Source organism: Tursiops truncatus, chromosome 3, assembly GCF_011762595.2.
Source record: "Tursiops truncatus isolate mTurTru1 chromosome 3, mTurTru1.mat.Y, whole genome shotgun sequence".
In the NCBI taxonomy this organism is placed as follows: domain Eukaryota; kingdom Metazoa; phylum Chordata; class Mammalia; order Artiodactyla; family Delphinidae; genus Tursiops; species Tursiops truncatus.
In genome coordinates this window covers 147,159,158-147,183,875 of record NC_047036.1, presented here as the reverse complement: position 1 = coordinate 147,183,875, position 24,718 = coordinate 147,159,158, and the positions used below count along the sequence as shown (strand labels likewise).

At 49.3% G+C, this 24,718-nt stretch overlaps 1 protein-coding gene across 7 annotated transcripts in view; it reads left to right on the top strand.

Annotated features, from left to right (window-relative positions):
- Positions 1-21,411, top strand: part of SH3PXD2B (SH3 and PX domains 2B) — a 114,220-nt gene extending 92,809 nt beyond the window's left edge. For 2 of the 7 annotated variants that reach the window (XM_033853564.2, XM_033853566.2), the window contains 5 exons: positions 2,091-2,317; positions 4,367-4,416; positions 5,294-5,413; positions 14,882-16,372; positions 21,112-21,411. In XM_033853564.2, coding sequence (XP_033709455.1) covers positions 2,091-2,317; positions 4,367-4,416; positions 5,294-5,413; positions 14,882-16,372; positions 21,112-21,249 — 2,026 coding nt within the window. In that variant the 3' untranslated portion in view covers positions 21,250-21,411. Of the gene's footprint in view, positions 1-2,090; positions 2,318-4,366; positions 4,417-5,293; positions 5,414-10,642; positions 11,013-14,881; positions 19,848-21,111 lie in introns of those variants that run through there. The other 5 variants (XR_004525944.2, XM_033853565.2, XM_033853567.2 and 2 more) reach the window with 5 other exon arrangements.
- Positions 21,412-24,718: the final 3,307 nt, after the last annotated feature.

The following is a 24,718-nucleotide window of genomic DNA, read 5'->3' as shown; positions in this document are numbered from 1 at the left end:
GGTGTTACCTTGCTGTGTAACAAATTATCCCAAAACTTAGTGACTCTGGAATTCTGGTGGCTCGACTGGGCTCAGGGTCCCTCATGAGGTTGCAGTGGATGTTGCCACGGTCATCAGAAGCTTCGACTGAAGCTAGAAAGTGACCGAACCAGGTTTTGAACCCCTACCTTTCTGACCCCAAAGCCCCCTCAGCATTGCATGTGTTGCCTCTTTGCTTATGGCTTTGTGCCCCAAGTGATGAACTATCTCATAGTGATGCCCGGATTGTGTGTAGTCTGACGTTTTCCAATTAGCACAAAATTTAGTCCTTCTCAGGGGATATTTTAAGATTGATAGACACCAAACTGAAGATTTCTGCCTCCTTTTAAGTTTGCTTCTTGTTATAAAGGACTTTTTTTTTTTTATTGAAACACAGTGCTATTTAGTTCTTAAGGTGATTCTTGACGAGATGTGACCCTGCCATATATCATCTCCAGTCTGTTAGATGTCGTCCCCAAAGGTGTGGGCACCTGTTTTGTGGTTCAGACCAGTGGGATGCTGGCAATTTTAACAGCCAGCTCTCCAGGGGAAAATGCTCTTGAGTTGCCGTGTTTGCCAATTTCTGTGGTGTAAATACTGCCACCGTGGCAGATTTTAAGCTCCCAGTGTGATGGCACTAAATGCCGAGTTGGGAAGAGATATGAACAGCTGGCTCTCACAAGTGCTGTGAGCTGACTCCAGCACACCTCTGGTCCCAATCAACCCCTCTGGTCATGCTATTCAACCGACTTCCATAGTGCAGAGAATTAAATGATTGTTACATTCGTTCAGTCCCCTTTGGAATTCAGTGAACTGGTCTGTCAGGGTCTCAGTCACTCCGAAGCTCAGTGACCTGTGGTAACCCTGGAACCAACCCCCGACCTGCTTTGTTCTCATCTGAACGCGTGTTTAATCTACTTGTTAAGCAATATGACTGGAGGCCCACCCTGCCTATGCCAGGCTTTGTGCCGGGAGCTGGGGCTTCTGGGAAGAGGCAGCAAAGCAGCACAGACTCTGGTGCCAGCTTTCTAGGTCTGGATCCATTTCTGCCAACCCTCAGGTTGGATGGATGAACTATAGCAATAGCTATCAAGTGCTTGGAACAGGAAGGACATGGAGTAGGTGCTCACCAAGTGTCATTTACCGTTATCATCATGGTCCCAGTAGTGACGACTGTACGGGGACAGTGGCTGTAGCAGAGCTTTGTGGCTGCTCACCCTTGCCAGGTCCACTGGCAGTTTGTCCACGTGTCCCCTTTTTTCTTCACTCAACTCACTGGGAGCGAGGGCCGTCACACACACAGACGAATCATCCATGATCCTCGCCCCCAGGAGCTCGAGTTCTAAGTGGGGAGACAGGACCGTCACAGCCAAGTGTCACTGGGTGTTATAGGTGCTGGGATTGTGGGGTGTGCAGGAGACAGTGGGGGGCACCGTGGAGGGAGGCTCGGGAAAGGCTTGAGAGGGGGCATGGTATTAAGCAGAGCTGGGAAAGAGGAGCACAAAAGAGAATGGGCTTGGGCTTCCCTGATGGCGCAGTGGTTGAGAGTCCGCCTGCCGATGCAGGGGACACGGGTTCGTGCCCCGGTCTGGGAAGATCCCACATGCCGCGGAGTGGCTGGGCCCGTGAGCCGTGGCCGCTGAGCCTGCGCGTCCGGAGCCTGTGCTCCGCAGCAGGAGAGGCCACAACAGTGAGAGGCCCGCGTACCGAAAAAAAAAAAAGAGAGAGAGAGAATGGGCTTTCCAGGCAGAGGGTCTCTAAGAGCAGGGGCAGGGGGGTGAGAGATGGTGGAACTTTTGGGAGAGCGCAAGCTGTGTGGGGTGGGCGGGACCTGGGGGTTGCCGTGAGAGCCAAGGCTGGGGAGGTAAGGAGAGGCCAGATTGGGGAGGCCCAGCTGAGGGCTTAGGCTTCATCAGGAGACAGCAAGCGGTGTACCAGCCCCTGGCCCTGGGCAGGTCGTGGTCCACCGTTCCTGCCATCTGGGACCCAAAGTGGGATTCACAGTAGGAGTGCAACTTCTTCCCATGGGCCTGGCAGAGCAGCCTGACGGGCATCCTTCTCCCTCCTCCCAGGTACCAGGGCAAAGAGGGCTGGGCCCCAGCCTCCTACCTAAAGAAGAGCAGCGGGGAGCCTGTACCCCCAAAGTTGGGCCCCGGCTCACCCGCCCACGCGGGCGTCCTCGAGCTGGACGGCGTCTCCCGGCAGCAGAACTCGGTGGGCCGGGAGAAGGAGCTGCTCAACAACCAGAGGGATGGCCGGTTTGAAGGCCGCCCGGCACCCGACAGTGACGTCAAGCAGAGTAAGTGCCGCCCACCTGAGCTCCCGGCAGCTGGGCACCTACTACGTGCCAGGCTCTGTGCCCAGAGGTCCTCACATGTTGTCCCTCATCCTCACGGCAGCCCTGCTGCCCACCATCCTGTAGATAAGAAAACAGGCTCACAAACCCCAGGTCACTCGTTCCAGTTCATTCAGCCAGCAAGTTGCAGAACCTGAGTGGAGAGACGTGGCTTTCCTACTCAAGCCATGTTTTTTGCACCATCTCATATCACCAGAGCTCCTGTTTCTCAAGCCCCTACTAGGTGCCAGGAATCTTATAATCAGTCTCACTGACTCCTTGTAACAACCTTTGAAGGATCTACTCCTTTTATTTTACAGGTTAGGAAACAGAGATGAAAGGGTTTGTCCAAGGCTACCCAGCTAGTGAACAGTGGAGCCAGGACTTGAACCCAGGTCCCTCTGACTCAAGTGCCAGTGGTCTGTCTGCAGGGCCTCATTTCTGAGCCAGGGGAAGAAAAAGTGGACCCTGTGTTGGGTTTATTCCGAAGATAGTTCTTTACTCATCTTGCTTTTCAAAGCTATTTTACCATTTAATGTTCCCAGCACACCTGAGAGTAGGTTCATTATTGTTGTCTGCTGCATACTCAGGATGCCAGCCTCAAGCATGTGACCCTGTACAGGGCAGAAGGAGTCTGTCTGTTGGGAAAGGACTAAAAACTAGCCACAAGGATGCAGTCACTTGCCCCTCGCTGGGCTTCTCCAGCTGTTTAAAGTGACTCTTATGGTCAGTGAACTTCTTGAGTCTCTCAGTTGTTCTCAGCCACTCTGAGAAAACACTGACATGCCATGGCAGGATCCTATCATGCGTGGCCAAGAGCATAGGAGGATTCCCATTAACACTAGAGGAGCGAGTGAAAATCTGAAAGCCCATGTCTCTGTTAGGATATATAGGTTCAGATGCTCAAGCAAAGACTCCCCACTACTATCACACACGTACACCCAATAACAATGGCTCAAGTAATTTAGATGTTTATTTCTTTCTCACCGAGCAGTCAGGTATATGTCCAGAGCTGCTGTGGCAACTCTATCCAGTCACGAGTCTTGTTATGCTGTATCTATCTCGTGTTGCCCTCATCCTCCTGGTCCAGGAGGGCTCACCGCCAGTCCGGCCAAGGAAAATGAGGCAGGGAGAAGTGGAAGGCTGGACTCAGAAGCTACAGACTTGTTACTCTTTCACATCCCATCAGCCAGAACTTAGTCACATGGCAGTACCTAGCTGCAAGGGAGTCTGGGAAATGTAGTCTTTAGGTAGGCAGTCAAGTGTCTGGCTAAAACTCTGTTGTGATTTTTTTCTAATAGAAGACAGGAAAAATGGGTATTTAAGAGTTTTGCAGTCTCCTCTACACGCCAACTACCAAACTACACCTCTGCGTAGACCCATACTAAACCAGCTCTGACAGCATATGGGGTGCCTTCCTCAATGTTCTGCCCTTAGCCAGGAGCCTTGGACCACTGCAGAGTCGTCCTCTTCTTGATCCTGAGACTCAGAGCAGGGGCAGCCCAACTCCAGAGTAAAAACCCCTGAAGTCCTCAGTCCAAGTTTGTTTGGCTCTGTTTATGCATTGTTTAATTTGGGTGTGTTCCAGAGCACAAAGCCAGGGGCAGTACCATTAATGCGTGCTTGCCACATGCCAAGAGCCTCACCTGTATTGTTGACTTCCATCTCCACCACTGCTTCCAGGAGGCAGGCATTATCACCCCCTCTCCAGAAGAGGACCATGCAGCTCAAAGCCACATAACTTGTAGCCTCCCACCTCTGCGTTACTCTGAAGCCTGCACTTGTTGCCTTTGCTGGAAGGCTTTCCATTGCTCCAGGACTGGGCACCATCCCCTTGTTGATAGAGAGTCCTGAACCCAGTCTGAGTGTCCCCTCTCTAGTTGGGCTCTCCCATAGGAAGCGTCGCAGTCGCTCGCTGATGCCTGTGCTGAATGTGATGCCTCATCTCCTGCAGGAGAGAATAGATCTCTCGTGGTGTCCACCTCAGGAATTTTATCTGTCGTCTCTTTATAGGATCACCCAAGATGAGACAGAGACCCCCTCCTCGCCGGGATATGACCATAGTAAGTGGACCCTTGCAACTGGGGAGCCAGACCCTGACCTGAGATTAGCCCCCTGACACTCACCTCGCCTTCTCCAAGAATGCACTCTTTCCTGCCCACACAGCAGCCTTGTGAAGCTAATCCCACTGACAGGTGGAAAGACTGAGGTCCGGGGAGATCAAACAGTTCGCCCATGGCTTTGTGACAGTTAGGTCTCAGGATGTACTTTCTGCTTCCTGAGCCGACTCCGCTTTATCTTACATAAGTCTCCTTGAATAACGTAACTTGAAACCAAAATGGGATAAGGCACACGTTTTGCTTGTGGTGCCGTTCTGATCTCTTACTTTCATACTCCATTTTTAACTCTGTAAGCAGTACTTTGAAAATGGGCTTTCTTCTTTTAATGTCTGCCATTTATCGAGCACCTTTTGGGTGCCAGGCAGTATGCCAGTGTTTCACTACGTGAACTCGTTGAATGCGCTCCGTGACCCCACCAGGTAGATCCTGTTATTACCCACATTTTACAGGAGATAAAACTCAGGCCTCCAGGAGGGGAAGGGATTTGCCCGAAGTCACACCAATGGGTCCAACTTGCAAACCTGTGTTCATTTCACAACACTTGTTGCCTCTTAAGTTCAGAGAATATTGTCTTGCCCCCAAATTTTCATGATTATAGGCAAATGTCCCATGTTTTTTCTCATTGCCCTAAAGCTGAAAGACCAGTGACCTATCTAGAAGACGATGATCTGAGTGGTCCCCTTTGTTTTGTCCTAGAATCCAAATGGGTCCGCCAGCGCCCCCTTGAGGGTGATTGTGTGCCCCAATCCCTTAGCGCCTCCCATTCAGCGCCATGGGAATGGACTTACAGTGGTTTTAACACTGTGTTTAATTGTACCAGCCTCGAGGTCTGCCCAAGCCTCCCATCCCACCCCAAGTGGAGGAAGAATATTACACCATTGCTGAATTCCAGACCACCATCCCTGATGGCATCAGCTTCCAGGCGGGCCTGAAGGTCGAGGTGAGTGGACGTGGTCTCACTTTGTCTACCTGTGATTCCCTTTTTTTTTTTTTAATTTATTTTTTTTGAAGTATAGGTGATTTACAGTGTTGTGTTAATTTCCGCTGTACAGCAGAGTGATTCAGTTATACGTATATACGCATTCTTTTTCATATTCTTTTCCATCATGGTTTATCCCAGGATATTGAATATCATTGCCTGTACTATACAGTAGGACGTTGTTGTTTATCCATCCTATATATAATAGTTTGCATCTGCTAATCCCAAATTCCCAGTCTGTCCCTCCCCACCTACCTCCCCCTTGACAACCACAAGTCTATTCTGTCTATCTATGAGTCTGTTTCTGTTTCATAGGTAAGTTCATTTGTGTCATATTTTAGATTCCACATATAAGTGATATCGTATGATGTTTATCTTTCTCTTTCCGACTTACTTCACTTAGGATGATAATCTCTGGGTCCATTCATGTTGCTGCAAATGACATTATTTCATTCTTTTTTCTGGCTGACTAGTATTCCAGTGTGTGTGTGTGTGTGTGTGTGTGTGTGTGTGTGTGTGTGTGTGTGTGTACACACCACACTTTTATCCATTCCTCTGTCAGTGGACACTTAGGTTGTTTCCATGTCTTGGCTATTGTAAATAGTGCTGCAGTGGACATTGGGGTGCATGTATCTTTTTGAATTAGAGTTCTGTCCAGATATATGCCATTGTCATATGTCAACTCTATTTTTAGTTTTTTGAGGAACCTCCACACTGTGCTCCATAGTGGCTGCACTAACTCACATTCCTACCAACAGTGCAGGAGGGTTCCCTTTTCTCCACACCCTCTCCAGCATTTATTTGTAGATTTTTTAATGATGACCATTCTGACCCATGTGAGGTGATACCTCATTGTAATTTTGACTTGCATTTCTCTAATAATTAGCGATGTTGAACATCTTTTCTTGTGCCTGTTGGCCATCTGTATGTCTTCTTTGGAGAAATGTCTGTTTACATCTTCTGCCCATTTTTCAATTGGGTTGTTTGGTTTTTTGTTGTTGAGTTACATGAGCTGTTTGTATATTTTGGAGATTAAGCCCGTGTCGGTCGTATCATTTGCAAATAATTTTTTTCAGTCCATGGGTTGTCTTTTCGTTTTGTTTGTGGTTTCCTTTGCTGTACAAAGGCTTGTACTACTTGTGATTTTTGATTCTAGGCACCATCTCCTATTCCTGTGTTCTTTTTTTTTTAGTAGCAGCTTTACTGAGATATAATTCACATAACATATAACTCAGTGATTTAAGGTATAAAATTCAGTGGTTTTTAGTTTAATTACAGAGTTGTGCAACCATCACCACCATCAACATTAGAACATTTCATCACCCAAGTAAGAAACCCTGTACACATTAGCAGTCCCTCCCCACGTCCCCTCAATCCCTCTCAGTGCCCCTGCCCCAGCCCTAGGCAACCACTGATCTATTTCCTGTGTCTATAGATTTGCCTCTTTTCATCACCTCCTGCCTCCTTGATTGCCTCTCCTCTCCCCTTTACTTCCCACTTCTTTGCTTGTCTACTCCGTTCCCTGCGTAAAGGCCATCATAAATCTTTTCTCCCCTCCCATTTCTCTTTTCTTTCTCCTGGGGTTAGAGCTTGAAGGTGTTTCCCATGTTTCCAGGAAAGCCCGTAAGTAATGGGATAGCAGTTAGGTGCCGGCCACTGCACTAAGCACCTCACATGCCGTATCTTGCCTAATCATATCGTCAGTTACTCTTGTGAGGCAGGACTATTACAATTCCCATTTTTCAGAGGAGGAAGCTGTGGCTCAGAAAAAAGGTGCTGTCCAAGGTCACACAGCCAAAAGGTGGCAGAGTCAGGATTTGAACCCATGTCTGTCTCCAGATTAGAACCAGGGCTATTGACAGCCTGCTGTTTATCTGCCCAGTATTTGGGGATCTCAGGAGGATGGAGACCGTATCTGTTTTTTACTTCTCTATCCCCACAGCTAGCACAGTGCCTGGCATGTGATAGATTTGCAATAAATGTTGAATCAATGAAAATCCATCTCCCCACTAGCCTCCTGCTAACACCCAGAAAACCAGGGAGTGTTTTCTTCTTCATTCTCGTCCCTAACCCTGGCCTTGGGGCTGGTCCACAGTAGGTGCTCAGAGAGCCATTCCTTTATGAATGAATGTTTGAATGAACGGAGGAAATAAAGAGTGAACAAATGATTACTGAGCCAGTGCATAAGTGTGGCACGTGTCCTAATGGTCTTTAATCACTTCTCTAGGCCTCCAAAGAACCCACCATTTTCCCTCCCGCTCTGACACCTCCTGCCCCCCCCTCTCTCCCCCTCGAGTCCCAGGGCAGCTGCCCAGTGAGCCCGGGAGGAGGCGACTTCCCGAAGGTGCATCCTGGGTCTCACCACCACTGATTCTGCCCAAGCCTCTCTAGAAAGTTCTCCTCAAGCCAAGTGTCCTTCAATCCATGCAGACAGCAGGAGGGCTGTCTGCAGGGGTGTTTAAAGAACCTGGGTTGAAGCCTGTCAAACTAATTTTTTAAAATGCAAATCCCAATCCTCACAGAGAAACTGAGGGGACGGTGGAAATACCTCCAAGGCTCTAAAAGGCTTTTTATCTGCTCCTTTTTTTTCCTCCCAATCTGTTCTTTCTAATTTCAAATCCACAGAGAGAACTCACAAGGCATCTTGCTTGTGCTTCAAGATAATTCTGTGCCCAGTTCCCCCATTTTGCTGTTTAAAACATGTATGTTATTCTGACATGAAACATATGCCTGTCTCTTAACATCTTACCACATCAAGGGCTGTTCTTCCTCCCATTGCTATTCAGCCTTATTTTCACTGCTTTCCTCTGAACCCCACTGGTTCAGCTGGCCCTTCCCCACCTCTCTTGCTCTCTCTGCCTTTAACCTTCCTTTAACCCAGCTCCTAGCCCACTACGTGTTTTCTTATAGAAGGCTCTCAAGGCCATTCTTAGAACTGAACTTGGCATATCAAAATCCACCTCATTCTTCAAATGCCTGCCTCCTCTGGGAAGCCTCCCCAGGTTCACACTGGTGTCCCTTCCTACCCTTCCGTTAGCTTCTATGGGACCATACATCTCAATCCTTAACTAAGGACAGGCCCTCATTTGTGTACATAATGCTTTCTTGACATTATGAAAAATATTCTCCCCTCATTCTTCAGTGACTGAGTTTTGAATTCCAGTCATCTTCCCTTGGCACTTTGAATAGATTGTCCCATTCTTTTCCTGCATCTAGTGTTGCTAGGAAGCAGCTACTCTCCACCTGGTCCTTGTTCTCTTTTTCATTAGCTGTCATTTCTCTGATTTTCTCAGGAGCTCCTCACTGTCTTTAAAATGCCGACGTTTCACTAAAGCATGTCTAGGTATGTTTCTTTATTTTTATATCCTGCTCAGCATGTGGTGGGTCTTTTCAATCTAAGGACTCAGGAGATCTTCCTAGAAATTTTCCCACTTTTACTTCTTTTTTTTTTTTTTTTTTTTTTTTGGGTAGGGGAGCCCCACCGCATGGCATGCAGGATCTTAGTTCCCTGATAAGGGATCAAACCCTTGCCCCCTGCAGTGGAAGCACAGAGTCTTAACCACTGGACCTCCAGGGAAGTCCATCACTTTTACTTCTTTAAATAATGACTCTCTTCACTCTTTTTATTCTTTCCTTTTGGAATGGTTATGAAACAGTATGGGAGCTTCTGCCCCTATTTTCCACGTCTCTTAACGTTTCTTTCATATTTTCCACCTTCATCCCTTTGCACTGCATTCCTAGAGCATTCTGCTTCATCTTTTAGTCCATTAATTTGCTCTTTAACAATTCAGTCTGTTTCTTATTTTGTTTCAACAACTATCATTTTTATTTCCAAGAGCACCTATTGATTCTTTTTCATAGTTACGTGTTCTCATTTCATAATAGCCTGTTCTTTCACGATGTCGATGCCCTTCTATATCTGTATAAGGATATTAAATATGTTATTGTTCATGATCTCTCTCCTCGGTTGTAAATCCTTTGCAGTGGTGTTGGTATTATTTATTTCAGTTCTTTTCATGGTGTTAGGACTTGTCTTGGGCAGTACAAGAAGAGGCAGCAGTCAAACAGCCCAGTTGGGGAGTGTACACAAGGGGCTGGTTGACTTCCACTGGCTTCAGTGCCAGATCGGGGACTTCTGAGCCAGCCACTGAGCAGTGTCTTGTCTCTGACCCAAGCTCATTCTTTCGCTGTTCCACTCATGAGCTATCACCTCCTTCATACCACCTACCCTACAGGAATGGAACAAAGGGCATAGAGGGGGCAACCAGCCTTGTTGCTTCTGCCGTGGTATCCCAGTTAATCCCCTGTCACTTGCCCCTGGGCCTTCCTAGTCTCAGATTCTACCCCCTCAAAGTCTGGCAGGCCTCACACTGCTACTACCTTTTGCAACAAAACCCCCTGCAGCAGTCCTGGGCCACAGCCCCCCTTTGCAGCTTCTGCCCATCCGTGATTCCTCACAATTCCTAGTCCACTAACTTCTCCCCTTCCTCTTTCTGCGCTTGGCTTTCTACTGATATTCATTTGTTTCCTGGCTTTATTGCATTAAGGGGAAACTGCTGTTCATTCCATCTCCCATCTTGAAACCAGAAGTCTGGCTTGCATATTATAAAAGTTTTTTTGTTTGTTTGTTTTTTCCCAAGAGCCCTGAAGAACATGATAAAACCTTCTTCTCCTTTAAGACAATGAGTTTCCAGCATTTTGTACAAACACACACCATTGTTTGAGCGTGCTGGCAAACAGGGCATTTGCCAATACGCACCAGCACTCCCTGGCTCAGAGCATTCGGAAATCCACCTAGGGCAGCTCAAGGTGTTCCGGACGATGCAGTGAAGCTGAGGGCTGACGCTGTGTGCAGTAGGGAGTAAATGGATCCCTGGGGTCTTCTGGAGATGCTGGGGAGTCTCCCTCCAAGGCTGCACCCGCACTTCAACCAGAACCATTCCCCTGTCTCATTTCTGGCTTTTATTCTGTCTGTTTTTGCTAAAGCTGAGCCAATAAATAGCTCACATACCCGGCATTCTTTCCCAGGAAGCACAAATGTAACCCATCCTTGAAACTTCTCTGCTTTACTATTGTTCTGTGATGTCAGCATAGGTTCTGCTAGTGATGACTTGAAGGACTTGAGTGAGAAATAGTTGACCCTACAGTTCTTATGATAAACACTGTATCCTTTGTTTTCTTCTCCTCCAGTTTTGCTTCCTGGTTCAATTCAACATCATCTTAGTGTTCAGGATTCATGAAGGGAACCACAGTATTCTAGCAGTGGAGCTACAAGGAATACCTTAGTTCCTTGCTTGGTCCATGTATCTTCAAAACATGTTTTACTAATGATGATACGATGATAATGATGATACAGACACTTATCTGTGCCGACTACCTTACGTCCTTCATAACTGATCTTCAAACAAGTCCCAAGAGGTCGATACATTGAGCCCATTTTACTTTTTTTTAAATGTCGATACAGACACTTATCTGTGCCGAGTACCTTACATCCTTCATAACTGATCTTCACAGAAGTCCCAAGAGGTCGATACATTCAGCCCATTTTATCTTTATTTATTTATTTTTTAATATTTATTTATTTTTGGCTGCGTTGGGTCTTCGTTGCTGCGCGTGGGCTTCCTTTAGTTGCGGCGAGCGGGGGCTCCTCTTCTTTGTGGTGCGCAGGCTTCTCATTGCGGTGGCTTCTCTCGTTGTGGAACACGGGCTCTAGGTACGCGGGCTCAGTAGTTGTGGCGCACGGGCTTCGTGGATCTGTGGCTCCGCGGCATGTGGGATCTTCCCAGACCAGGGCTCAAACCCATATCCGCTGCCTTGGCAGGCAGATCCTTAACCACTGCACCACCAGGGAAGTCCCCAGCCCATTTTACAGATGTATCTGAGACAAAGAGAGGTTAGGTAAATGTCCAAGGCTACATAGCTGGTAGGTGGTGGAGCTGGGATTTGATCCCAAATCTCTCTGGTTTTAAAGCCCAGGCTATATTCTTTCATCTTCATTCTTGTGACTTTGTATTTGCTTTTATAGGCCAACCTTGGAAATATTGTAGGTTCGGTTCCAAACCACCCCTATAAAGCCAGTATCACAATAAAGCAAGTCACATGAATGTTTTGGTTTCCCAGTGCATATAAAAGTGTGTTTACATTATATTATAATCTATTAAGTGTGCAATAGCATTATGTCTAAAAAAATGTGCAGACCCGCCTTCCCTGTGGCACAGTCCGTGTGCCACAACTACTGAAGTTCGCGCACCTGGAGCCTGTGCTCCGCAACGGGAGAAGCCACCACAATGAGAAGCCTGAGCACCTCACTGAAGAGTAGAGAAACTAGAGAAAGCCGCAACTAGAGAAAGCCCGCGCACAGCAACGAAGACCCAACATAGCCAAAGATAAACAAATAAAATAAATAAATTTATTTTTTTAAAAAAGTGCAGACCTTAATTAAAAAATACTTAATTGCGGGGCTTCCCTGGTGGCGCAGTGGTTGAGAGTCTGCCTGCTGATGCAGGGGACATGGGTTCATGCCCCAGTCTGGGAAGATCCCACGTGCCGTGGAGCGGCTAGGCCCGTGAGCCATGGCCACTGAGCCTGCGCATCTGGAGCCTGTGGTCCTCAACGGGAGAGGCCACAACAGTGAGAGGCCCGCGTACCGCAAAAAAAAAAAAAACTTAATTGCTAAAAAATGCAAACCATCATCTGAGCCTTCAGCAAGTCATAATCTTTTTGCAGTACTAACATCAAAGATCACTGACCACAGATCACCATTACACATATAATAACAATGAAAAAGTTTGAAATATTGTGAAAATGAGCAATTTGTAACAACAGCAAAAAAAAAAAGCAATGCAGTATCTGCAAAGCGCAATAAAGTGAAGTGCAATAAAATGAGGTTTGACTGGGGACTTCCCTCATGGTGCAGTGGTTAAGAATCCACCTGCCAATGCAGGGGACACAGGTTCGAGCCCTGGTCCGGGAAGATCCCACGAGCCGTGGAGCAACTGAGCCCATGCGCCACAACTACTGAGCCTGCGTACCACAACTACTGAAGCCCACATGCCTAGAGCCCGTGCTCCACAAGGGAAGCCAGCACAATGAGAAGCCTGTTCACCATGACGAAGGGTACCCCCCGCTCACTGCAACTAGAGAAAGCCCTCGCACAGCAATGAAGACCCAACGCAGCCAGAAATTAATTAATTTACAAAAATTTTTTTTAATTAGGTATGACTGACTGTATTCGTAATAGCTCTTAGCCTCTATCTAGTAAATGAAAACTCCCATGCATCGCAATTAAGGACACAAATGTTGAGAGCTTCTGCCATAGTACATGGTGGAGTGTAAGCTTATAAATTCCTCATTGATAGATTTCATTTTGATTAATTGTTCTATTTTCATTTGCTCACATACATACTTAGTCTTACAGTTGTTGAATTCACGGATGTGCTGACAATGACTTGTATGCCCAGAATCACCTTCAGTCATTACCAGAGCTACCAAGTGTTGATAAGATGCTGGTCACCAGCACGTAAAGGGCTTCCATTTATCAGTACCCTTTCCTGGAGAGACTCCAGTGGGACGTGTTAAGTATATGCCTGCCACATGCCTGCTGCGTTCTCAGTGCTCTCCCCTGTAATTTAATACTAATAGGTAACATTTTCCTTTCAGCCTTTACCAAGTGCTATTGCACGCATTAGCTTATGTGGTCATCATGGAAACCCTACAAGCAGGCATTACTGTTCTTACCATCCTCTCTGTTTTGTGATGTAGCATCTCAGAGGCCAGCCTCTGCTCCTGCACTGGGTCTGTGGCTGCCTTTCTCTCTGATCTGGGTGGCAGAGCACAACAGCAGAACCATACCCACAGCCCTCAGCCCCTAGCGCTTTCTTACCTCAGGCACGTCTCCCCCGCCAAGCAAGGTCCACTTTCCAGGGCAGGGCTGGGTAGTAAAGCCTCAGGCTCTGGAGCCCACCAGGCTGCCTTTGACTCCCGCCTCCACCACTGACTTTCTGCGTGACCCTCTGCGAGCTCCTCAGCTCTCCTGAGGCTTGGTTCTGCATCTGTACAATGGGATGACAATCCCCATCTCATCAGGTGGTTGTAATCATTAACCAGCTCTTCTGTGCACAGAGCCTGCTGTGGTATTGCTGTTTATTAGTTTGCTCAGGCTGCCATCACAGAAGACTGGGTGGTTTAAACAACAGAGATGGATTTTCTCATGTTCTATAGGCTGGATGTCCAAGATCAAGGTGTCAGCAGGTTTGGCTTTTCCTGAGGCCTCTCTCCTTGCCTCACAGCTGGCCACCTTCTCTCTGTGCTCACCCGTGGTCGGCCCTCATTCTGGATGTTCTGTGTGTCCTCATCTCCTCTTATAAGGACAACAGTCATAGTGGACTAGGGCCCACCCTAATGACCCCATTTTAACCTAATTACCTCTTAAAAGGCTCTGTCTTCGAACGCAGTCACAATCTAAGGTACAGAGGTTAGGGCTTCAACATATAATCTGGGGGGGACTCAGTTCAGCCCGTAACATGCAGCGTGTGCACCTTTCACCCGTGTGAATTTAGCCACATGGTACTAAACAAAAAGGAGACAGGAAACATAAGGTATTAAATAACATGAGTGATTCCACCCACCGTTCCAGTCAATGGGTGTGTATCCCAGAGGGAGAGGGAGATGAGATGAGTTTGTTGTACCTCCATCAGCATCAGTTCCCCTGTACCTAAACATGAGCTAGGTGTGATCCCCACATTTCAGGATGCACATTTTTCATACGGCATGGCATATAAACACCAGCCAACTGCTTTGTCTGGTGCTCAACCAAAGGAGCAGCGATCAAGGCTAGTTTGGGCTGTATCGGGGGTTTGCCTTGAACTTCTTCAAAATTTTAGCAGACACCGCTGGTGGCCTGCCCTCTATCCCAACCCCGCAACTGCTTCCTACCTCCTATGCCCGCCTAAGGGCATCACCTGGAAAGGGGGAGGGTTAATGTCTTGGGGAGGGGGAGGGACTAGGGGTCAGGAGATAAGTGTCCCTACCCCCAATGTCTGATTCAGCACAGTCTCTCAGAGGATCCCTGTTAAATTAAGCCCCACTGGCCCAAGAGCATTAACTGCTCCTAACTGGCTCTCCCTTTCCTCAGTTCCTCACTTGGGCTTCCTGGAATCATCTCTCAGATTAACTACCTACACCCAAGTTCATATCTCAAGGACTGATTTTGAGGAAATCCAAAATTACACGAGCACCTACCCCCATGTAAGATGTTTCTGATACACAGCAGTCTCATAGATGGTCCCCCATAGATATTGTCTGGGAATCTGACGAATGTAAAATCCCTGATTCCAGAACCCCAGCTGCATGTGGGTTCTCCCAGACCATCCTGGCCCACTGACCCTGACGCCATACCTACTCAGTGCTTTCCTCTGGCCTCCCTTCCAGGTGATCGAGAAGAACTTGAGCGGCTGGTGGTACATTCAGATTGAAGATAAGGAAGGGTGGGCCCCAGCGACTTTCATCGATAAGTATAAGAAAACCAGCAATGCCTCAAGACCCAACTTTCTGGCTCCCTTGCCCAATGAGGTGACGCAGCTCCGGTTGGGAGATGCAGCAGCAATGGAGAACTGCACGGGCAGTGAAGCCGTCGGCCCGTCCCGGCCCCTACCCGATGCACCACATGGGGCTGTGGACTCCGCCATGCCATGGTCCAAAGACTGGAAGGGTGCTAAGGAGGTCCCAAGGAAGGCATCTTCAGACACGTCCTCGTGTGCAGGCTACGAGGAGATCTCGGACCCCGACCTGGAGGAGAAGCCCAGCCTCCCTCCCCGGAAAGAATCCATCATCAAGTCGGAAGGGGAGCTGCAGGAGCGACAGAGGATGGAGCAGCTCAGAGGTTCTTCACCCAAGCCTCCTGGCATGATCTTGCCCATGATCCCAACCAAACACACGCCTCCAGCCCGGGACAGCAGGAGACCAGAGTCCAAACCTGACAAAAGCAAGTTGTTCCAGCTGAAAAATGAGATGGGGCTGGAGTGTGGCCATAAAGTATTGGCCAAGGAAGTGAAGAAGCCCAACCTCCGACCTGTCTCCAAATCCAAAGCTGACCCACTGGAGGAGAGGCCGGAAGCTGTTCCCCAGAATCCCTTCTTAAAGTCCAAACCTCAGGTTAGGCCAAAACCAGCTCCTTCCCCCAGGACAGAGCCACCTCAGGGCGAAGACCAAGTGGACATCTGTAACCTCAGGAGCAAGCTCAGGCCTGCCAAGTCCCAAGAGAAACCCTCGTTGGACGGAGAGAGCAGCCCCCAGGCTGGGGGAGGCCAGGACGTGGCCATCAGCCGTGGCTTCCTCCCAGGGGAGGGGCCTGGCCGTGCCCAGGACAGGACGAGCAAACAGGATGGGCTCAGCCCAAAGGAGACGTCCTGCAGAGCCCCTCCAAGGCCGGCCAAGACTGCAGATCCTGTGCCTAAGAATGTGCCAGTCCCCCTCCAAGAGGCTTCCCAGCAGAGACCTGTGGTCCCTCCTCGGAGACCACCACCCCCCAAGAAAACCTCCTCGTCGTCCAGGCCCCTTCCAGAGGTCAGAGGGCCCCTTCCAGAGGTCAGAGGGCCACAGCGGGAGCCCACCGAAGGCAAGGCAGCTCCTGTCCCAGGCCGGGCCCTGCTTGTCCCCCCAAAAGCCAAACCTTTTCTCTCCAACTCCTCAGGGGGGCAGGATGACATGCGAGGCAAAGGTGGGCTGGGGCCACGGATGATGGGCAAGATGGGAGAAAACAAGGAGAAAGTGGCTGCAGCCCCCTTCCCCAATGCAGACGGCCCCAAGGACTTGTATGTGGCCGTGGCCAACTTTGAAGGAGACGAAGGTACCAGCGGCTTCCAGGAGGGGACGGTGTTCGAGGTCCGGGAAAAGAACAGCAGCGGCTGGTGGTTCTGCCAGGTGCAAAGCGGGGCCCCCTCCTGGGAAGGGTGGATTCCTTCCAACTATCTCAGAAAGAAGCCCTAGCCTGCTCCCTTCCTGCCTGGAAGTCCTGCACGACCCTGCCGGCTTTACCTACATATTTAATATGCCTCTTAATTTATCATCCTCCACGCAGCTTCAAAGGAAGGAAGACTGGAATACTGTGGTTTCTTCCCTTCTCTGGGTGGAGAGGGACCCCTCCCATCACAGCGTCCCCTGGAGGCTCAGAGGCCACACCCCTTTCTCTCTTCTCAGCATCCCTGCCTTAAGGCCAGTGGCATTGCCACCCAGCTGCCCTGCCCACCCAACAGCTGGACCATGACTCTCTGAGGTCTCTAGGACCGGAATCCATCATCTGGAGAAACTACAGAAAGGGTCTCTTGTTGATCGGATCAGGCAGAGTGTGGGTAGCCCTCTGCCGACCCAGCACCCCACCCAGTTCATTCATGTCAAGCAACTTGATTCACTCAGTTTCCAAAATGCCTGGTCCCAGAAAGAACTTCACCCCGTAGAAGTCAGCTCCGTTGCCAGTTCCAGGGAGGTGGTGTCTTCCCCGAGGCCTCAGGTCCACGGGCCTCTCAGGTTCAAGCAGATGCAGCTGCCCCAGGAGTGGGCCTGGAGGTCCTCCCAGCCACGCTGCCTCCCTTCTGTGCTGGGACCCTGATCAGTTCTAAAGGAGTGCTTCCAGCTCCAAGCATGCTCCCCTTTTCCTGCTGCAGGCTGGGGTCCAACCCAGGGCTTTTAAACAAGAATCCCCAGCCCGCTTTTGGGGGGGCCTTTCACTTCTGCCTACCTAGAGCAAGAATCTCAAGGTTTGTTTGAATAAGGGGACCGTTCACAAGCCACGCCCCTTGGGAGCTCCTCTTTGCTGAGTAGCTAGTAGGTGCCAAACGCTGTACTTGGCACTTTACCTTCATGCTGAACCCTCACAGCAGCCCTCTCTGATACTATTACTCCTGTTTTATAGATGAGGAAACGGGTTCAATGGGCCCAAGGGCACACTAGCTGGGAAGAGGAGCAAAGGGGATTTGCATCCAGGCTGGCCTGACTTCCATGCCTGTGCCCTGCCCCTGTAAGAGGCAAACCAGGCGGGGAGACGGAGACGCCAGCTGGCTGCCCTGGGCTGTGCATGTGGGGGCCGGGTGGCTGCTCCCACACCCAACACCCCTCCAACCCATCGTAGCATCTACTGAAGGCTGCCCTGGACCCCATATGGTTGCTCCACACAGAGGCTGCCCACGGCCCCGGTGCTGCCACAGAGCCCTGTTTCCTGCTCCTGTGCTGGTGCCCACCCCGGGGGATAGAACTTATGGAGCAAAGGGAGCCAAGGTGGTCTCACATGCCAGCCTTGAGGGACCCTGGTGGCTCAAGGGCCAGCAGCGGAGTCTCCAGCAAACTGGGCAGAGTAGGCAGTAGTCCCATAAGGAGACGGGGACCCGAGGGCCAGGCAGAACCTCCTCTCTGCTGCTGCTTCCTGCTCCTCTCTGGCACTCGAAGAGTAGTTTTCTTTTTTTTTTTTCCATGCACTCTCCCTCTCTGTGGTCTCACTGGAAGGAACCCGGGGCAGCCCTTACACCCGTTTTGACTGATGTGGTTCACTGAGTCACGTAGAGACACAGCTACACTGCAGAACGAGAATCAGGACCCGGGGTTTCTGGCTTCCAGCCCAGAGCTCTTGCCTGGGGTCCAGGCTGCCTTGGGGGGTGAGAATGCAGCACCCCTCCTCATCCCACCCTACTCTGCAGGACAAGAGGAAGCGGCCCTCTGGCCCTGCCCCCAGAGATCTCTGATGCAGAGTAGTCATCTGCTGCCATGCTTTTGGGACCACAAGAGCAGCTTTCCCAGGGATGCTCGCCGTCTACCTGCAGTGCCAAAATTTATGTGCAGACAGCTCTCTTCCACTCTCCCCTCCCCTCCCCACCCCTCCTCACTGCCACATGGGCTCTGGATCCTTCCCTGATCCACAATCGCATCTTTATTCCTTCCTTCAGTAGGTCTATAAATCCCACACCCCGAGAGTCTTGGGACAGGGCCCTGAGGTGCCCTGCCACGCCCACTTGCCCCCAGCCCTGTTCCCAGAACCTTGGGGGGAAGATGGCAGCCAGGGGCAGAAGGGAGAATGGGAGAGGGCCATCCACCCTCCAAGGTCCCCTCACTCGGGAGGAGGCCCCACAGCACGTTTTCCTGAGTTTTTGACCCATTTTGGTTTAAACACCATTCGTGAAGCTGTTATGCAGGATTTGACTACATTTCAAAAGACAAAACTCTAAATTTTTTTTTCTGATTATCTCTCAGCTTTCATTGACCTTTTCTAGTATTTTGCGAGTGCCTGCTATGTACTAGGCACTGGGTGTAGACCAGGCTGCGAGTGGCTCCGTGCCTGGCTGTGAAGAGCTTTGATTTTTGTGTGCAGATTCCACTGAAGGCGTTTGTCTTTGGCTTCATTTCCTCTTCCCAGGGGTCAGCTGGGTGGGAATGGGCTAATTCCGCCTTTTTCTGGATAGAAAATTTTCCCTGCACATGAAAAAGTAATCAGCCTTTTTATTGTTATTATTCTGGCGTGAACTGAAGGTCCTAAAGCCACATTTCTCTCTGTTCACTGTTCTTTCCTCAGGACACATGTGTGGCCTGAGGACTCCTCTCTCCAGCTCCTCCTACCACGGTGAGGGTACTTCCCCAGGCAGCTGCAAGGGACGGTCTTGATGGCCAACGGCTCTCCCTAGCTGTCCTCACCTGGGGGCTTAGGTTGATACCATCCAGGACTGTAGCCACCATTCTATGCGCATTTGATAGAGCAGATGCAAAATCCCCTGGAGTCACCACCGTGGCAAATGTCCAGGGCCATAGGAATAACTTTTGTGCCAGCCTCCGGGCAGGTTACCGGTGCCTACGCACGCTCCGTCCTTTAATCTCATCCTCACTTCAACCCTGTGAGGTGCCTCGGATCAGCCCCAATCTGTCATGAGAGCACTGAGGTTCAGAGGTTGAAGTCAGCGTCATCCAAATATTGACCAAGCTGAGACTTGAATCCCGTTTTTTCTCCCCAGTGCCCGTGACGTTTCCTCTGCCATCAACAATGAAGTGTTCATGGTGCTTCCAGGGAAGCAGGTGACCCTCCCTCTCAATTTAGGTTTTTCCTCTCCTGACCCCACCATCACACATGTCAGTAGGTCACAGGCCAAATGCCAGCCCAGAAAGGCAGGCAAGGATGGATTTTATTCCTTTCCTCACCCCCGCATACTTTCTCGGGATGACTGTTTTATCTTACACCCTAGGGCAAAACTACAGCTTGTAGTCATAACGCCAAATCTTTGGAAAATCTGCGTTTTAGGACCACCCCTTGATAAAATAGGCCTTTACTCAAGTTTTTTACTCAGAATTTCTTTGCCATTTGGTGGGTTTATGTCCTTGTCCCAGGATGAGACTTGGGGAGCTGGGCTGCAGCTCAAACCATTTTTAATGCCCTGCCCTGCCGGGAGATTGCTAGAGCCTCACCAGGCTTCCAGTAGTCATGTTACATGTCCTCCCCAAAGCCTCGCCACGTGATTGATTTCCTAGACAAAGTTCTTGGCCTTAAAACATTTCTGGGCCCACAGAGGATTTCCTTACCAGGTAGAATGTAGGAAAACAAACTTGCCACATTAAAGGACAGATGCCAAATCTCCCCAAGGTTGGAAGACCCTACTCTTAGGCTGAGGGATGGACAGTCTAGTATTTATTTCGTTTGTACCGAGTGCACGGCACTGAGTGGGATGAAGTAGAAATCGCTCCTGGCCTCAGGTAGCTGGCAACTCAGCATCATCAAGAACGAGAACATTCGTGCCTCGGCTTGGCTCCCCTCCTTTCATTGTTTCTGAGTTTTTAAGTGTCGGGTCAGGTCTTGCCCTTCACTTTGGGCTGTGATAAGGTACATGTAACAGCCTGAGTCACGTGGCAGTCTTGTCCCCTCCTTGGTTGTCAGGCCCGTCCTTCAGGGCTTCTGCTGCAAACAACCATACCAGACCATAGACAAAGATTCCCTATTGCCAAACAGTGTGGCCTGAATGAGTAGGAAACTGGCTTGCGTTGAGGCCTGAGGGTGCGGCAAGCCCTCCGTTAGCCTGGAGGAATTGCTCCTAACTTGGCCAAGTAACGTCTAGATGGACCTTAGCCCGTGAAGGTCACAGACAGTTGTGGAGTTGCAGAGTTAAAACCAGGAGGCTCCAGAGTCTTTGTCTGCTCATGGACCGCCTGCTGAGGACCCTTCTCACAGACTTGACCGTCCAGCCCCATGGGGTAACGTCTGCTTTCTGGTGCTACCTTGTGGAGTTTTCAAGCCACCCATTGTGTTTCCACATTCCACCTTTCCCGTTTTTATCGTCTGCTCCCAAATAGGCCTTCTTGGCTCCAGTCAGGAACCAGGGACTCAACTTCTGTTGTCCTTGAAGAGGCCAAGCCCAGTGCCACAGCCAGTAGCCTTCACTTTCAGGTCTTCTGTAAACGTACAAGAGGAGGTGCACCCACCAGGCTTATGATGGCAATAAGCAATCCTAACACAACTAAGGTGTCCATATTTTACCCCAGTGTACGCCCGTCTGTGACATTGTGCCCATGTAATTGTTAGTAGCAGCGCCCCTTCCACTCACGGGGTGATAAGAAACTGGTCACCTTGGCTACAACCCACATTTCCTGCTTCAGGGAGCCACCAAGTAACTAGGCCATTTCTTGCATCCCTCCAGGAGCAGTGGGCTCTGACAGCATTGCCCCACCACCTCGCGTCTGCTCACAGGATGATGCTGGAGATCTCTGGACATCTCAGCACTCCTCATACCCTTGGCAAGCTGACACATTCTGGTGGTGTCTTTGTTTCCTTTTAACACACACGAAAAATACATGAGGATATATAATGTGAGGGGGGAGGGGTGATGAACAATGAATTAGCTGTAGCATGTATAGACTATATACTTTACCATTAGACTTTTCTTTTTTTTTTTTAATAAAAAAAAGTGCTTGACTGGTTTCAAGCACTTCATTGTGAAGATGTGTCTATGGATTTTATTTGGCTGAAGAAAGGGTGAGTAGCTTTGTGCCCTGGCATCTTGGCCTGGATTTGGGGATCAAAAAACAGAAGCCTGTGTGAGCTAGGTTTGGGCATTGCTCAGAAATAGGGATGACTCCTCTGGACCTTAGTGTACTTTGATTCTTTTAACTACAATATCCAGAAACCAAGAGAAAGCTTCCTTGTATTCACTGGGTATCTCCCACATCTCGGCTCTGTGCCGAAAGGTGGAAAACTTTACTTGTCCAGGGAGTTTGAACCTCTCGCTGGCATTGCCTGATGGGCAGGGAAGTAGGAGGGTGCAGCCACGTTTGGGCCACAGGGACTGCCCAAGCCGCCTGCTCCCAGGACATGGAGAGCATTGCCTGATGTTTTATTACTTTCCCGAAGGCAGCGCCAAGGCAAAACCAACCACCGGTGCGGAGCCTCCTTGGTCCCAGCTGAATCCAAAAGGACACCACCACCCCACCTTCCTAGGAAGAGAAGAGTAGAACCAGCAGAATCCCAGCGCAGAAGTTCAAAGGGAAGGATTTCGATACAATATTCATCCCACCTTAGAGGAAACAGTTTAAAGCAATGATCTTCTGGTGCACCTTACTTAGGAATAATCTTCCTTCATATGTTAAGCTCTGTTCCCATAAGAAAGGAAAGTGATTCTGTGGTTTAACACCACCACCCATACCCCACACACCCCGGGAGCGTTTTGTCCCAAATCTCCTAAACCAGGAGTGCTTAGTCTCAAGAATACATCTGGTAATGACCATGGCATGGGCTTCCCGGGGCAGGCGTGCAGGGGCCCCTGAGCCTCGTGGGATGGGATGGGAACTGGACCGCGGTCAGCAATCAACCTGACTTTGTGTCTCTGGGGTCTCTTACCCACTACCTTCCTTCAGTTCTGACTTGGAACTGGCGCACTCACCACTGCTCTCCTGTTCCAGGAATGACACACCAAGCACGTACCGGCTCACACACCTGCAAACGCTCTTCTCTAAGGGGTCATGGTGAATCTGGGGGTCCAAAACTCATATCGAGGGGCCACTCTTCTCCCAGTCCAGAGCGTTTAATGTCCACTCCTTCTCTAGTTCATGTCTGTCTGGTCCAGGTGTGCCGCTTCACCGTCTGGCAACCCATGCCTCCCAATCGTTGGTTCTCAAATTTCAGTGACCAGAAGGTTCAGTCAGGGAGCTCGCCAAAGTGCACATTCTTGGGCTGCGTCCCCCAAAAGTCAGAATCAGCAGGAATCTGCATCCTTAAAAAGTACATTGTGAGGAAATGGTCTGCATGCTCCACTCTGAAGAGATGGCCAAACTCCGCCCCTTCCTTACCTGGCATAGTATGTGTTCAAAAATGGTGCCTCATGCTATCATGATCAATGGCACCATTATTTTTCTGGGCATTTGCTGTGTTCCAGGCCTATGGGGCACTTTACCTACAATTTTATTTCATCCTCAGAATGCTCCCTGAAGTAGATATCTGCATTTTACCTATGAAGTTGCTAAGTTTCAGGTGAAGACACTGGCCCAAGGTCTCGCATGGCTAGTGTGTGGCGTGTCTGGTCCTAAAACTGGCTTTTTTAACCCGTACTATGCCCCCTCCCAAATGCTAATCAAGGCACATATCTCATCCTGATGTAATTCTTTCCTGGATTCACCATATTCAAGAGCTACTTTCTCTTTCCAAAACCTAACGCTGTAATTAAGGGGGAAAATTCTAATTTTTTTGAGTACATGCTATGGGCTGGTTACCTTATAGATATTATCTCTTTAATCTTCACTACAATTCTTCTAGGTAAGAATTGTTATACCCATTTTATGGATGAGGAAATTAATAGTCTGAGAGATTGTTTACACGTTGTCACAGCTAGTATGAAGATGACCTTGGACCTGTAACTCCTTAATAGACCATCACAGTTCCCAAATCTATAATCTTTCCATTCAGCATTTTTTAGTGTTTTCCAGAACAAATGTCAACACATAACGTCTGAAATAAGTGTTCTGTGGGGGACTTCCCCGGTGGCACAATGGTTAAGTGGTTAAGACCCGGGTTCGAGCCCTGGTCCGGGAAGATCCCACATGCCGTGGAGCAAACAAGCCCGTGCGCCACAACTACTGAACCTGCGCTCTAGAACCTGTGAGCCACAACTACCAAAGTTTGCATGCCTAGAGCCCGTGCTCTGCAACAAGAGAAGCCACCGCAATGAGAGGCCTGCACACCGCAATGAAGAGCAGCACCCACTCGCCGCAACTAGAGAAAGCCTGCACGTAGCAACGAAGACCCAGTGCAGCAAAAAAATTAATTAATTAATTTTTTTTTTTTTAAAAAGAAAGTGTTCTGTGGTCACATTCGTTTGAGCAATGCTTCGTAAAATTAAGTTAAACAGTTTTTTGTTTTCGGGGGGTTTTTTGCAGAACTTCTTGAAGCTCCTTGCATAAGAGCATTCAGTGTGATTATCTGAGAGGGGCGTTATCAATATCGGGTTCTTCAGCTGTACTTGACTGTGAAGCCATTCACAGAGCATCTAGCAAGGGCAGTATTTCATGTCATAAATTCTGGAAAATGTCGAATTTTACATTTCAACTTTACCTTGAGTTCTCTTTTTAAAATTTATTTATTTTTATTTATTTATTATTTTTGGCTGTGTTGGGTCTTTGTTGCTGCGCGCAGGCTTTCTCTAGTTGCGGCGAGTGGGTGCTACTCTTTGTTGGGGTGCGTGGGCTTCTCATTGTCGTGGCTTCTCTTGTTGCGGAGCACGGGCTCTAGAGCGCGGGGACTTCAGTAGATGTGGCACACGGACTCAGTAGCTGTGGCTTACGGGCTCTAGAGCCCAGGCTCAGTAGTTGTGGCATACGGGCTTAGTTGCTCCGCGGCATGTGAGATCTTGCCGGACCAGGGCTCGAACCCGTGTGCCCTGCATTGGCAGGCGGATTCTTAACCACTGCGCCACCAGGGAAGCCCTACCTTGAGTTCTGAACCACAATCCTTAGCCGATTCCTCCTAATTCCAGCTGTAACTCCACCCCTCACTGCAGCCCAGGCTTCAATGCCAACATTCACAGCATGGTGAGTACAAAATACTTCTTTGAATGGACACGTGAACTTCAAGGTTTCCTATTTGCCATTGGTCTAACTTGGAGCTCTCTCAGTGGATTTCCCCATAGTAAGATCGCCACTCAAGTAGGAAACTGTTCAGAAAATAGCTGCCGGGAATGGAATTTGTTTTCTGGCTCAAAAACAAGTTTTCCTTTAGAGGCCTGTAAGTTAGTGGTGGTGTTCAGAACATTTAGATGC